The sequence below is a fragment of the Coffea arabica genome, chromosome 5e (assembly GCF_036785885.1).
Source record: "Coffea arabica cultivar ET-39 chromosome 5e, Coffea Arabica ET-39 HiFi, whole genome shotgun sequence".
NCBI classification, from domain to species: domain Eukaryota; kingdom Viridiplantae; phylum Streptophyta; class Magnoliopsida; order Gentianales; family Rubiaceae; genus Coffea; species Coffea arabica.
This window is the reverse complement of record NC_092318.1, coordinates 50331426-50346400: the sequence shown is the minus strand read 5'-3', so window position 1 is coordinate 50346400 and position 14975 is coordinate 50331426. Positions and strand designations below refer to the sequence as shown.

Below are 14975 nucleotides of genomic sequence, written 5' to 3'. Positions count from 1 at the left end.
TAGGGTCTCTCTCCCAAAGAGATAGGCCTTTTGAGAAGAAGAGAAAAAGTAGAGAAAAATTGGAGAAGAAGTAAAAGAATTCTGAGACTTGTATTTAAGCATTTTCTCTGCATGTAAATAAACTATAATGAAAATATGAGTCCTGCACTTTTAATCAAATATCAGATCAGATACATATGAAAATTGTTAATATAAATGAAGAAGAATCATAACATCCTCCTATGAGGTCATGATGGCACAGTTTAAATCGTTGATTAATTTGTTAACCAATGCGGGTTAAGAGCATGGCAATTGGGGATTAAGAGTATTTGGTTGCAAGACAAGTGCATTCATGAAACTAATCCTAAAGAATGAGGCTTCAGTAATACAAGTTGACTTGCTGCTACTGAGAACATGTTTCCAAATAGCTTGGCAGTTGTCATGCTAAATATGTATGATTATATTTGATCAGTCTGGATTAGCCAGCTGGGCAAGACCTGATCATAGTTCAAGTATTCACGATCTAGATTTATTTTTTTTATATTTTTTTCTTTTTTGGGCCAAGAACGTTTAACATATATATATATGCTTCCTGCAAACTCAGGCTCGGGTGCGGTTGCTCTTGACGTCTGACGAGGACCTTGGCATCCCACATGATTCTCGCTGCATTTGTCTTCTTGATCCTGATATGATTATCTTTGGCATTATCAGATGAAGAGTTAAAAGAGCTTTGTGGTACACTAATGGACTAAAAATCCTATGGTGTACTAGAAGTAATTTCCTGGAAGCTTCTTTGAACTTTGTCCCTTGTCCAACTTATCCTCAACAGGCGGCTACCATTTCCGAACTGTTGTTTCATTCCTTAAGGAGGCAGGACGTTTTACCTCTAAAGTGGTGCAGGAAGAAAATCAGTAGTTTCCAATCAGTTGTTTTCCAGTAGTATTATTCAGGAATTCAGCATATTTACAGACCCCTTTGCCAAAAGTTTAAGCACAAGCATGTTAGATGTGTTTTTTGCGTATTCCACCATTTTCCAGTAAAATCATGGACCTATTATTGCGTAATATTATTACAGTTTGAGTACACCACTTTCAAGAATGCTTCAGGCGACACATTGGTTGGCATGCAGCCGAGTAGCAGAGATGTTTTCACTCTTCCTTATTCACATGTGAAATCCTGCACTTGGATGAGAAAGTCCTCCGAGGGAATGGTAATATGCTCACCAAAAACTTTAATTGGCTTTGGATTCCACATCTTGCAATCCACAAAGCATGTTTGCAGGGACTGCTACGTCCATCATCTTTGGGTATGCCAAGTTCAGATCTGTCATTAGATGAAAAATAATGATATTTTCAGTCAAATGTGTAGAATATGCATTCATTCCTAGTACTGAGAAGTATTACTTACTCTCCATGATGCCTTTGAATCCGGCCTGCATAAGCAAACGCACAGTTAGAACCATAGCCAGACAGACATTCACGGCACAGTGGAACAAATGATATAGTTTTCAGACAGAAAAGAAAAAAAGAAATGATCTGTGATTAATTCATGACATTGATCAAGCTTAAGCAAGACGCTGTAGGATTATTTCTCCAGACTTTTTAGTCGCGGAAGAGTGCTCTGGATGACTCCTAATGCATAGTGGACGACATGTATACATTTCAGGTCAACTATATCACCTGAAATCCCCAGGTTTTTTATTCAATACCACATTTCTTTGGCAAGATACTGTCTCTGAGAACAAGCAACTCAGAGTTTTGCGCATACGTGGACATTCAAGACAATGAACCGTAATCAACAGAAACTGGAAACTACCTCATCCTTGGTCAAGCGAGGATTATACTTCATCTCCTCTCCCACAGTACTAACCTGGAAAAGAAAAACGACTATACATAAGTGATTTGTTTGTATAGTGAGAACAAAGAATATTAATGATTCTTTTCTTACTGTGAATCCCTTATAGTCGTGAGCAGGATACACCAATGTATCTTTTGGCAGCGTAAAGATCTATGCCAACAAGATGACAGAGGTAAGAAGAAAAACATAGCTTAGAGCAAGGAGAAGACAAAAGACACCAATATTTTTCACTTCCTAGTGCTACCATAAGCTCTTAAGCACTCCCATATGCAAGAAATAATTACAGTCCTTGCCTGTGTATGTACTGATTTGTATAAAGTCTCGGAACTTCCACCCTGAAAGGAAATATAGATGCCAATGTCAGAATTGATTCTCTGAAGTAGAAAACTGAATTCTCTGATCTTAGTGTGCAACTTAAATTCAACAACAAAATGGATTTCTGAGCTTGAAACCACAACATCCACATATAGTTTACTGCACTGCCCTAGTTCTGGTGTTTAGTGCTCTATAAAAAATATCATAAATAAAATATTCTTCAAAAGGGAAATTTTTTCTGAGTTACGGAAGAAAGAGTGTATTTGACACAGTCAAGGAAATATGAATCTACACGTCCTTGCTAAGAAGCTGTACCTGAAAATCTGTCCTACCACATCCACGAATCAATAGAGCATCACCGGTGAAAACCATTCTTGGTTGAGGTTGATTAGGCCCATCCCCAGTAACATATGTCACACAACCTAATGTATGACCTGGTGTAGCACGAACCTGCCATCCAGACACCAGCTGTTGAGGCAGCTCTGATAGGCATAATTACAAAGTCTAGCCACCAAACTGAAGAAAGTAATTAAATCCTAGTTTCATACGCTTGTAAGTTTACCTATCATAGACTAAATCAGATAATATCTCCCTCATTAAACCCTTGCAAAAGTGCAACACATGACGATTACTAACAAAATAAATGCAAATCAAGAACATCACTTTGACACCATAGGTACCTCATATGTTCTTAACATTCAACACAAGTTCATAATAGCAACTATTTACTATTTTGGCAGGCAACAGTAGGTTGTTCGTTCACATGATTGCACAGCTCACTCTTGCAAAACGTCACATCACAAAACCAAGGATTCATCTTGCTTAAATGATTATCTGTCATGGTTAACAGTTTTAAATGGATAATCCTTTTTTCATTTACATTTCATAAAGAGACCAGTAAAAACAAAATGTCTACAATGAATATGATAACTACAGTTTTTCCTTATAACATCTCAGTTTTGTTTCTTACCATAAATTTTACTTTAAACATCCTCACTCCTGAAACAAGGAACTCCATTTTCTGATCATTTTGTTATAAGGATTATCCATTTTAAATGGATAATCCTTTTTTCATTTACATTTCATAAAGAGGCTATAGAATAATTTAGCATAATGAGATCAGAAGGCTCAAGTGTATATAAGGCTATAGAATAATTTTTCATTTACTGGTTAATTTAGAATAATAATAGGCTATAGAATATATTCTTACTCTTAAAAAGAAATGCTCCAAAAAGTTCTTTTTCTTTTTCTTTTTTTTTCCTAAGACCTAGTATAAGCTATAATGAGATCAGAAGGCTCAAGTGTATTGAAATTACTAAAATGTTGACCATCGCACAGTGAATGAAATTAAGAATAGTTGCATTTTCATGAAAAGTAGTACATGCTCAAACCATAATTCAGGAATCAAGGCTATATGCAGTGGTTAAATCCTTCATGAGGTATTATGAGTCAACTAACTTTAACAAGAAACCAGTTAAGCAGCAGTACTTGCATTATGTCTAACAATGTAAGACATGAGACAGAACTGAATAAATGTGTTCTACATACCTCAAGAAACAGATCACCAAAATAGACTTTGTCACCAGGTTCAATTAGAAGATCAGCTTGTGCATTGCTTGCTTTAGATATGATAGATTTTACCCCTGGAACCTTACTCTACAGTATAGAAAACAAGTAAACCATAGTCAATTGAAATGCTGATAAAATCTACTTTATGATGGCAGATAGCCATCTAGTGAACACAGTATCTTTGTCCTCCTAGTGTTATTTTGATGAGTGCCAGTTAAGCATTACAAAATGAACCATGAAAAGGGTCAGTCCAAAAGGTATACAAGGCCTACCTTGATCAAGCCAGTGCCGGTAACATGATCAGCATGTACATGAGTGTTGATAGCATAGATAAGCTTCAAACCAAGTTCTTTAACAAGAGATAGATCCCTATCTGCTGTTTTATCTACTGGGTCAACCAACTGCACTTGGAGTATTCAAATCAACATACCCTTCAAATCTTAAAACAACAAAGAAAATCAACTAATAGACGTATTATTCTCCATGGGAGAGACGTCTGAAGCATCATAACCACAATTTAAACTCGTACATGAATCGCATTACACAAATCGGTTTAAAAGCCAATCTTGCTACAATAACTGCAGGATGGTACATCTCTCCTGTCTAAGGTATCAGGGCAAAACTTGAATATAATTGGAACTAGAAAGTACAATATGAAAACCATCAGTTACAATCAGGAAAACCTGAGCTCGGAGCATTGTTTGGCCTCCATGGCCAGGCAAGTCCGGACCTTTCATGACAGGGAACCGAACTTGTTTCAGTTCTCATTTCACGAGATCAGTCTTATGATCTTCATCTATAATAGTATTAAAATAACTCAGTCTCTTTCCACTTTTATTGCAAAACCAGTTAATGATTCTAAACTTTTTTTCTCATGACCTTACACTCTTTCAAACACTTAGTGGTCCACCATATGAATGTGTCACACCAAAAATTCCAAAAAGTCCAACCTAACACTCGCATTTCCCAAATTTATACTACTAATTTGAAAACTATTCAAACTATAAAGCACAAGATTTCAAACACAAAAACAGAGCTTATTGACAAAATCTTTTCCCAAAAAAATCCATCTTGCAAAGTAACTTAATTCATCACCACCCTTAATTTGAAACAATCCGAAAGCCACACGAACAATTTCAGAAATCAAACAATAAGTATTAAAAAATAGTTCTAAAGTGAAAAGAGAAGCACTATTTATACCAGGGCAGGTTTATCAGGGTGAGAAGCATCAGCAAGGAGATAGGTGTAAGTAGAAGAATCCTTCTCAAAAAGCTGCCGGAAAAGAAGCTTCTTTGAGCCTGATAATTGAGAGTCAGACGCCGTTGTGTAAGAACCCATTTGCGAACTTAGCTTCTTCAAGAAAAGAAAACGGTTCCGCGTATGAGGCTTAAAAACTGGAGATGATGATGATGAGATTGGAGATAGAGAGAAACTTAATAATCGAAAGCGTAGCATTTGTGCTGTGAAGAATATAGTAGCATTATAACAAGAAATGCTAATCTAATATCGATTCAATCAAGAGGGGGTTTGTTTGTCAGCTGTTCATGGTCCATAACAGCTTGGCTGGGGTGATGAATTATGACGGAGTTTTCGGATATGTTGGATTTGTTTAGTGCGTAAACAGTCGTGATCATGTTCGGTATTGTCCAATAATAAAGCAAGATGGGAACTGGGAATGGGCAAATGGCGGTGTCGTGCTTTCCCAGGTGCGATTTTCGGATTGGGACTTAATGATGTGATCGGTGGCACCGCTTGTTGCGGTTACAACGGACGATGCTGTCTGCTTCTTGTCTTTGTGGCGTGGTAGTTAACTCCCAGCCTTGTCTACCTCCTCGGTCACGCTTTCAAGAGGCACAGCACTCTAATGCGCCCGAATGTGCACTTTAGGCAATGACCAGTGGTCTGATACCATGATGCTCTAGTTTATTTTCATGGGGAATGAATTCTTAATTAATTAAATTGAGTGTAAATACTATTTGGCAGTCCTCAACTCTAAGACTGCATTTGATAAAATTAAAATCCGAAATCTGAAGTTTGAATCTATTAAATTATTGAATTATTAAGTATTAAATCTAATACATTTAAGTATATATCACATTCAGTGATAAGTGAATAGTTTATCACTTAATTTTTGGAGCAAATTTTGCCTAAAAAATTCAGTGCCACTTGATTAATTCAGATGTTCAATTTTTGGTTATCAAACGGTTTGAATGTATTAAGATCTGAATCCATTAAATTTAAGTACTAAACTGGGTTATCAAACAAAGCCTAATGCTACATTTGACAAAATTGGAATCTGAAAATTGAAATCTGATGTTTGAATCCATTAAGTTATTGAATTGTTAAATTATTAAATTTGAATTTTGAGTGTATGTCAATTTAAGTGATAAATGAATAATTTATCACTTATTTTTATGAGCAAGTTTTGATTAAAAAATTCAGTGCCACTTAATTCATTCAGATGCTCAAATTTTTGTTATCAAATACGTTTGAATATGTTAAAAAGATCTGAATCCATTAATTTTAAATATTGAATTAAAATATCAAACATGGCTAAGAGTCCTGCCTAATGATTGGGCCAACCCAATGGTATAACCTATTGCTAAACTCTACAAGAAAGAGTGCAAGAAGCCGACCCAGATGCTAAGAAGAACATCCCACAATCTGGGAGAAGTATACACATACCGTTGCCAAGTTCGGATTTGAATCCCTCACCCGGGCAGCAGGAGCACATCAAGAGTGACCCTTAACAAGTTCGTTTTCGTAGCTTCTCTCATATTACGGAAGGTTTACCTCGTTTTTGGTAGATATAAATTATTAGATGATTTTTGCATCAATTATGATAATGCTTTTAAAATATATTATGAAATGTTTTTTGACACACATATGTATATATCCAAATTTTGCTTATAAATTAAGTGCTTATACTAAAATAAAACAAATGAGACAAAATATGATGATAATACCCTCCATATAACATTCTAAATCTTTTTTTTTTTTAATTTTAGAAGAACATAGGGACACTTAAATGGTAATAGTAGAAAAACATAATATTTAAGCTTAAATGGTTTTTTTTTTTTTTTTGTGATTTTAGAGTGGGAAATTGCATAGTGTTGTAGAAAAACACACTAGTAGAGCAATCTATGCTAGAGAAAAACATAGGGATACATGGGTTTTTCCTTCTATGTCATGTTTGCTTCATTCAGGAAAAATATGAGCAAAAGCATACAATCTCAAAATTCCTAAACTCATATTGTTTGTGGAAATTGATGCTCAATTGGTTGTAGAAAGCTAGTCCTGGACTGAAATCACTTGATCAATGGAATATTGGAATGGAGGATACCTCCTCGTTTCTCAAGTTCGAGATGTTTTTATCATTTATGGGGAAGATCAAGCACATATCTAGGAGCTGTAACCAAAGGCTATATATACATCACTTGATTCAGATTCCGAGGGGTAAGCCTTAAGACTTGGAAAATATTCCCCAGTCTCTCTTTCTAAAACCCTTATTTACCACAAGAGAAAAATAAAGAAAGAAAAGGGATGGAGCACTGGAGGCAGCTCTCACTATTATTTTACTACAAGGCTCAATTTGCAATTTCCTGTAAAAGGGGTGTACGAGATCGGGAATGGGAATCGGGCCCCTAAAGCGAGAAGTAACAGTGAGCTGGCCCAAGGTTCTTTTATTGCGTTATAGAAATCAACACTCGACTCAACGCCTTGAATTTACGTTGGTAAATTTTACCTTGAAAAGTTCTCCTCCTATTAGTTTTTGGAATTAATGTGTGACCAATTCAGCTAAGCTCGTAAAGACATTACTTTTAATACTAAAATCTTTGACTTCCTCTCTCCCCTTTATAAGGATTAAATTCTCCCTAGAACCCAAAAAAAAGAAGGAAAAAAAATCCTCACAATAGGAAGTAAAGCCTCAGGATTTAGTCCTACTTTTATTTTTCAGAAAACAACCTTCAAGAAAGAGAGGACTTTCGTCATTCTTTTTACTTTGCTTTGGATTAATGTCATATACGTGTTAGCGTAACAAAAAATTTTTTACACTAAGGGTCCGTTTGTTTCGGATGAAAATGTTTTCCAGGAAAATATTTTCCTAATTTCCCGTGTTTGGTTGCACAAAAGTTACTGAAAACATTTTCCTATGTAAAATATTTTCACTCATCTTATGGAAAACAACTTCCCTTCCAAACTTACTGAAGTTGTTTTCAGAAATGCATGCATCCCGCCTGTAGTATGTTCCAAACTTACTGAAAACATCTTGTAGTATGTTCTTTTTTTTTTTTTAGTGTAAACAGGAGAACTCGAACCCAAGACCTCTTCCTTACACTCCCTCCCCCGTACCACCCAACCCAACCCAACCCTCCCCCTAGTATATTCAAAATAAAAAAAAAAAACATCATCCTGCTCATCATATGTTAGTAATTAATTATGTATAATAGGGACATTCTTTTCTAGATAAACTTTCAGCAGTGAGAGTGCAAGATATATGTCACAATAAGCATTGCATGTGATTGATATTTGACACTAAATGGCCAGCAATTTGTTTATTGCTTAAGGAGATATTTTTTATTCATATATACATTTCTCCAAGATTTTTTAAAGTTAAACAATGAGATAAATTTTCTTATTTTGCATGGGAAGAAGTATATAGTTATAATGTGTAGAAAGTAAAGATAGAGATAAAAGTGAAAATATTTCAAAAGTTAAACAAACACCAGAAAAGTGAAGTAAGAAAATATTTTCAATAAACTAACCAAACACCTGAAAATGATGAAAGGGAAATGATTTTCATGGAAAATTACTTCCACGGAAAATATTTCCCAAGGAAAACATTTTACTTCCAACCAAACAGACCCTAAGAGTGTGTGTGTATATATACACACATTTCCTTTTCTGTTGAACTATGAATTTTCATATCCTTTTTATTTTTCCCTTTTTTCTCAAACTATGAAATTTCATAACGTGGTAACTTTGATAGAGCAAATGACATAAAGAATTTTCTCCTTGAGACCCATTTCATACTCCATTCAGAAATTAACGCAAAAGATGAGAATCTTAGACCCTGTTTGATAACCAATTCAATACTTAAACTTAATAGATTCAGATATGAACATATTCAGGTCGTTTAATAACCAAAATTTGAACATCTAAATTAATTAAGTGGCAGTGAATTTTCCAAGCAAAACTTGCTCCCATAATTAAGTGATAAATTATTCACTTATCACTAAATATGATATGTACTCAAATATATTATATTTAATAATTCAATAACTTAATGGATTTAGATTTCAAATTTCAGATTTCAGTTTTATCAAATGCACCCTTACTATCTTAATGAACATGTTCAAGGTTAGAAGACTATCTTAGTGAACATTTTCAAGGTTAGAAGATTAAATCAATATTATCATATTAATCAACCTTTCCAACTATGATCCTAGCCAAGAACCAATGGACCTGGTGAAATGCGTATTCTAGATACGCAGGTCAGCACTCAACAGGGATGTGTTTTCGTGGGGTTTGGGTTTGGAGACTATGATATAATCTGTTAGAAAAGGGACACAAGATTAGAAAGATTAATACATAATTGTGACCTTCCACTTAACTAGTGATGCCATGGATATTTAGCTAAATTCCTCGATGTGCCACTTGTACCAATACTACTCTTTTTTTTTTTTGGGAGTAACTTGTACCAATACTCAAGGATGCAAATCATCTAATTTTATTTTTTTTTAGAAATGTCCAAATCATCTAATTTGGTTACGTATCTTGGGTTTAATTACGAAGATAAGTTAGGCTGACTTCGTCTTGCGCTTTGTCACACGTTTGCATTGATGTTAACGGCGTAAGGCATTGTTTCAACTTTGAATTTGTGAAGAAAAACAAACTTCATTGGCAAAGAATATTCTGTTATCAAAGCAAATGATTAAAAGAAGGAAAAGTTGAAGTAAAAACCTACTTAAATGAACGATGCCAAGGAGGTTTTAGTTTAATGGCTAAAAGTTGGGAGTTCCAAAATTTAGAAATTTTAAATTTAAATATTCCTTTCTCCTTTCGTACTTTCTAAATCTCACTCCTCTTTATTAAAAAAAAAAAAAAAAACATCAAATACAGAATGAAGTACACTGTTACACTCTCCAAAATTTTTGATGAAATGAAACAGTATGCTTTCTCTTAATACATCAGGTGAGATTTGAATGTCCGATGGTGCACGTGCATGGAAGCACTCTGTGAAGCTATTCTTGACCGTTGGATCAAAGTCAAATGGTTACGTAATGAAGCTCTAAAGGGGGTAAGGAGTGAAGCCAATCTCAAGTGAGTACCCAAATGTCAATGCCGACAGCTACCGTTATCTGCTTTGCGAAACACGAGGATTGGACAAAAAGATATGGGCACACAAATTGATGGGGAGGAAGGAGGAAAAGCAGTACAAGATCACTAAAAAGAAAGAAAATTTTTTCTGTTCTATCGATCAAGAAAGTTGTGGGGCGGCGGAAAAGGTAAAAGAAAAGAATTCGAAAATTTCAACAACAATAGACGCGGGTAAAACATGCTCAAATCAGCAAGTTAAAAAAGGAAAAAAGAATGAATAGTTAATGGGCGAAGGGAGGAGATTGCGGCAAAGAATCTGAATAGAGGATTGAGGAGTAATTTTTTAGTATAGTTTAATCCTCTTGCAAGAATTGGGCCCAGAAGAGAAGCAGACTGGTAAATTAGTGAAGTGGGCCATGGTCTTTCCGAGGAAATTCAGGATATACGCGCTGCGGCCACGTGGCCGCGCCATTTTTATTTTTATTTTTTTTTAATTTTTTCGATTGTCATCTCTACTTCTACTCCTACTCCTACTCCTACTCTATCTACGGGAAAGGCTCAACTGAACCTATGAGGACCGATGGGGACAGAACCATCACCGGACCAGACGGGTGCTCTCGCACCCGTCTGGATTTGAAGCAGAGCCACAAGAGTGGCCGCGCCATTTTTATGGTAGACTTATTATGCGTGCTGGTGCTGATGCAGGAGAGCGAGTCAGATGTACATTTGTAGTGCTTATAAGCTATACTAGATGTACATTACTGAGACATGAAATTTTGTTTTTCAGAAAAGAAAAAGAGACTAATTTTTATGGATATTTTCATTAACAAATTGACTCTAGTTAGGCGTTTTAATTCTTTGCCTATTAGAAAGAAGAGAAACTGAATATTTAGATTATAGAGTAAATGTTCTTCTAAAATAAACGTTCCCTTGAAACATATACAGATGGTACAGTATAAAAACAAAATATCATCCTATATTCTAGTGCAAAATTCTTATAAGAATAGATTAAGAAGAATTGAATCCTTGCTTAAAAAAAAAAAAAAAAAGAATTGAATCCTCGTCCCAGACACAAAGTAAAGCTAAAAGGGCGTGTAAGAAGCACCTGGGAGATACTGATATACCCCGCTTCCATAACGGATCATGCAAGAGAATCAAAAAAGTAAAGCTAAAAGGAAGAGGGCCCTCATAAAAATTTGGAGTCCTCTCCGTCTTAGGTCCAATAAACATTTTTATTTGATAGTTACTCCCTCCCTTTTTTTATAATTGACGTTTAAGAAATTTGCTTTAGTGTACTTTTATCTGTCGTTTTATTATCCCCATACAGTATTAATTATTTTTTCACAATTTTATCCTTTTATCTCTCTTTTCCAATACAGGGTTCTTAATTACTACTCCTAGTAATTATTGCTTCTCTCTTTGTAACAACCCTAGTAATTGCATTGCTTTTAGCTTAGTAAAACAGCACCATTTAGTACTCTAGTCAGAGAAAACATGGGTGAATTTGACAATTAATGAGGGTACAAAAGGAAAGTAGTGTACAGATTTAAGCAATGAAAAACTTTTCTTAATTGGTGTGCAAAACCTTAAACGTCAGTTATAAAAAAAGGGAGGGAGTACAAACCAAGCTTGCGTTTAGCCTATTCCCAAAAAATTTTCACCCTCGTTACGGACATTTAATAGTAACCACTGAGCATTGCCCAGTTGATACTCAAAAGTGACTAAGTTACTCTTCGAACGATAGGTTGGGGGCTTGAACCCCACTTGCAGTGAAAATAAATTTAAAGGAGGTGTCAAAATACCCTTTTAGTCTAGTCAGGTTTATATACCTGTTAATCTTTTACAGAGCCTCTCCCTGTAGAATAAAATAGATTAATTTATACAAATATTATTGTTATCGGAAAAAAAAAAAGTTACGAACATTTAATAGTGAGAATTGGTTCTCCAATGAATTTGTGGGTGCAAGTAAGGGTGTAATCGAATCGAGTAGAGATCGAGTAGTGCACACTACTCGAACTCGATTCAAGTTAAAAAATTTGGATTCAAACTCGAATTCGAACACATCGAACTCTTGAAAATTAAGCTCGAATTCGATTTTATTTTGCATTACTCGAGATCGAATTCAAACTCATGCTTATCGAATCCAATCGAGTTTAAGAAATATAAATTTATATTTTATATCAATTTCAGAAAAGGGACAAATTAGACATTTCATACTAATAAATAAAAAATAAAAAAAACATATGTGTGTATGTGTGAAGCTTGAATGAATTCGACTAAGTTTGACGAGCTTTTGAGTTTCACATATATTAAGAACGAACTCGACTCGTCAAATGGTTTGAGCTGCTCGAACTTAAGCTCAAACTCGATCAATGAGAGTTCGTACTCGAGTTTTGACTGAACAAGCTTGCGAATTACTCAATCAAGCTCGATTTGTTTGCACCCCTAGGTGCAAGACAGAGACGATTATAATTTAGTACAGTTGTTGTCTAGTTTGTTATACTTCTTATAATATATCGTGTTCATCTTTCATAGACTGTCGTATTTCTTATAAGATTTATTGTGCACAAATAAAATCCATACTTCTAATAAATAAAAATACAATAAGATGCTCACAACAGAATAATATAAGGTTTGCATAGATTGGATTTTTATTTATTTATTTTAAAACGTTACCATATATAAATGTAGAAAAGTTTTGTTCGTATGATATGTTTTGGGGTGTTTTTAAAATTTTGAATATTTTTTAAGGCTTTTTAAAATTTTAGAATTTTGGGATATTTTAGGAGAAGTTGGGGATTGGTGGGTGGGGGTGGTGATAGAGAAAGAAAGGGGTAGTTTTTTTTTTTTTTTATAGCTATTTTATACCAATACATTTACAGTGTGTTAGTGTAAATTTATATTTGAAAAAACTGTTTTTGACGAAAAACACTAATTCATACATAGCCATATAAATATATTCCAAAACATGAAACAAATAAATCAATCACAACCCCACCTGTTTGGACTTTGGATTCCGAATTCGTGCAATTCAAACCTTATACTGTATATTTTGGCACTGCCTTATATGCATATTCACCAGAATATCTACCTTGTATATAAAAAGAAATAAAGGTTACTGTAGCAACCTCTTTTTTTTGCCAAGTGTATAGTCTCTTATTTTGACAAGTGTCAGTTTCTCCACTATTTTCTTTTATTAGTCAAAAGTCATAAATATCTCTCCTGTCAACTCTTTTTTTTTTTCTTTCTGCCTCTACTTTTAACTTTCATCTCCCTCTTTTTTCTTCATCTTTCCTTTTCCCCCCTTCAAATTTTTTCTTTATAATTAATTATACTAAGATTATTTTCTTACTATTTTTTTAGATGATTATTGTTGACCATGGAGAGATGTGGCAACAATCAATTGATTTATATTGTCACTTCCTATTCCATCAATTTTAACTCTTTAATCCAGTATTTTACTTTTTCTTTTCTTTTTTTTTCCTTCATCCTAATTTTTCTCTACCTTTCCTCATTCCGTTTAATCAATGCATTTTTCCTTTTTCCTCTATAATTAATTGAATATATGTTTTTCTTGCACGGGAATGGATATTTCTTTTATTCCATTGTTCAAAAATCAAATCATGATCATCTTTTTTTAAAGAGAAACATAGACAATAGACCTTTGACCTCCACTACTCCTACTGTCTAGTATATTCCATTTTCTTTTTATTCCTATTCTTCCCTCATTTCACGCTATCAAATATGGACTTAACTTTTTTTATTAACTGTATTTATTAACTTTCTTTTTATTAAATGTATTTTATTTAGCCTTTATCATTTTTCTTTTTTGCCTCTTTATTCTGTTACTTTGGTGTATTTATTTATTTTGGCTTGATCTCCTTGATATTCATTAAGCCTTCCATTATTTTGGTTCTGCAAATCAATTTTCCTTTTGTGCAGTTTGTCTTAAATCTAAATGCAAAATTTATTTTTTGCAATTCTGATGTTTTAGTTCCTTTTTAATGCATAATTGAATCTTGCACTTCATTTACTAATTCTTTGGTATTGAATTTTTGTACCCTTTTTATGCATTGAAAAGCCTTCCATTCAACTTTCTTGCAAGTTTTATTGTGAATTTGTAGGATAGAAGTTTTTACATGATGGTATATTGTTTGAAAAAGAAATAGTGATAAAATTTTATGTATTTGTAATTATAATAGCATGATACTTGAGTTTTATGAAACATATATCATTTATGTTAATATTGAACCAGTTTTGCATTTCTCCTGTGCTTGGTTTTTGAATTCTTTGCTGTTGTTTGTCCATACAATACAATATATATCTCTATTGCATCACAATAAGCAAGTTGGAGCAAACATTTGAAACATTCCACTAAAGATAAACTTTTTTAGACTCATTTTTTGACAATTATAATTTCTTTTTATTTGAAAACAAATTATGCTGTAATGAATTCTAGCCATAAATAGATGGGCCGAGACTGTGCTTGCACAGTCTGGTTCCTTCTAGTTTTCTGTACACTAATCATGCGGGAATATACACCATCAAACTAAGGAGGCCTTTATCAGGGATTCAGGATTGTCCCGAACAGCTGCAACGTGCAAAAAAAAAAAAGCTGCAACGTGCAACCTGCTGTGGAGGGCCCGGAGGTGGAGGTCCCCCGGACCACGGCCGTGGAGTAGTTAGCATTCATGAATCATCAGACAACATGGCAACGTCGGCAAGCAGTCGCTTTTCCCGGCCGGCCCTACCTCACGACACCTTATCCGCCATTGTATCCAAACCTTGACCTTATTCGGGTGTTAAAAAGCTAGTACGCGGTTAAGCAAGCACGAACCTTTTTTCTGAAACAAGAAATAGCAGTTATTGTAGTTATCAAATATTACCAGAGATTCCATCGTCAGACTATCTGCCAAGTCATAGTGCTAATTTAT

General features: G+C 34.4%; 1 protein-coding gene across 2 annotated transcripts; it reads right to left on the bottom strand.

The window, feature by feature from the left end:
- Nucleotides 1–891: 891 nt before the first annotated feature.
- LOC113688040 (persulfide dioxygenase ETHE1 homolog, mitochondrial) lies at nucleotides 892–5457 on the bottom strand. Of its 2 annotated transcripts, XM_027205637.2 has the most exons (9): nucleotides 4921–5457; nucleotides 3993–4121; nucleotides 3700–3807; nucleotides 2467–2601; nucleotides 2130–2171; nucleotides 1927–1986; nucleotides 1795–1848; nucleotides 1387–1411; nucleotides 892–1302 (listed from the first exon to the last, which is right to left on the bottom strand). In XM_027205637.2, exons 1-9 carry the CDS (start codon nucleotides 5173–5175, stop codon nucleotides 1211–1213), a joined length of 900 nt encoding a protein of 299 aa, XP_027061438.1. In that variant the 5' UTR covers nucleotides 5176–5457; the 3' UTR covers nucleotides 892–1210. The 2 variants fall into 2 exon arrangements, with proteins under 2 accessions (XP_027061438.1, XP_071905165.1); XM_072049064.1 differs by lacking the exon at nucleotides 1927–1986 and having other exon boundaries at nucleotides 4921–5416.
- Between the last annotated feature and the right edge of the window lie 9518 nt (nucleotides 5458–14975).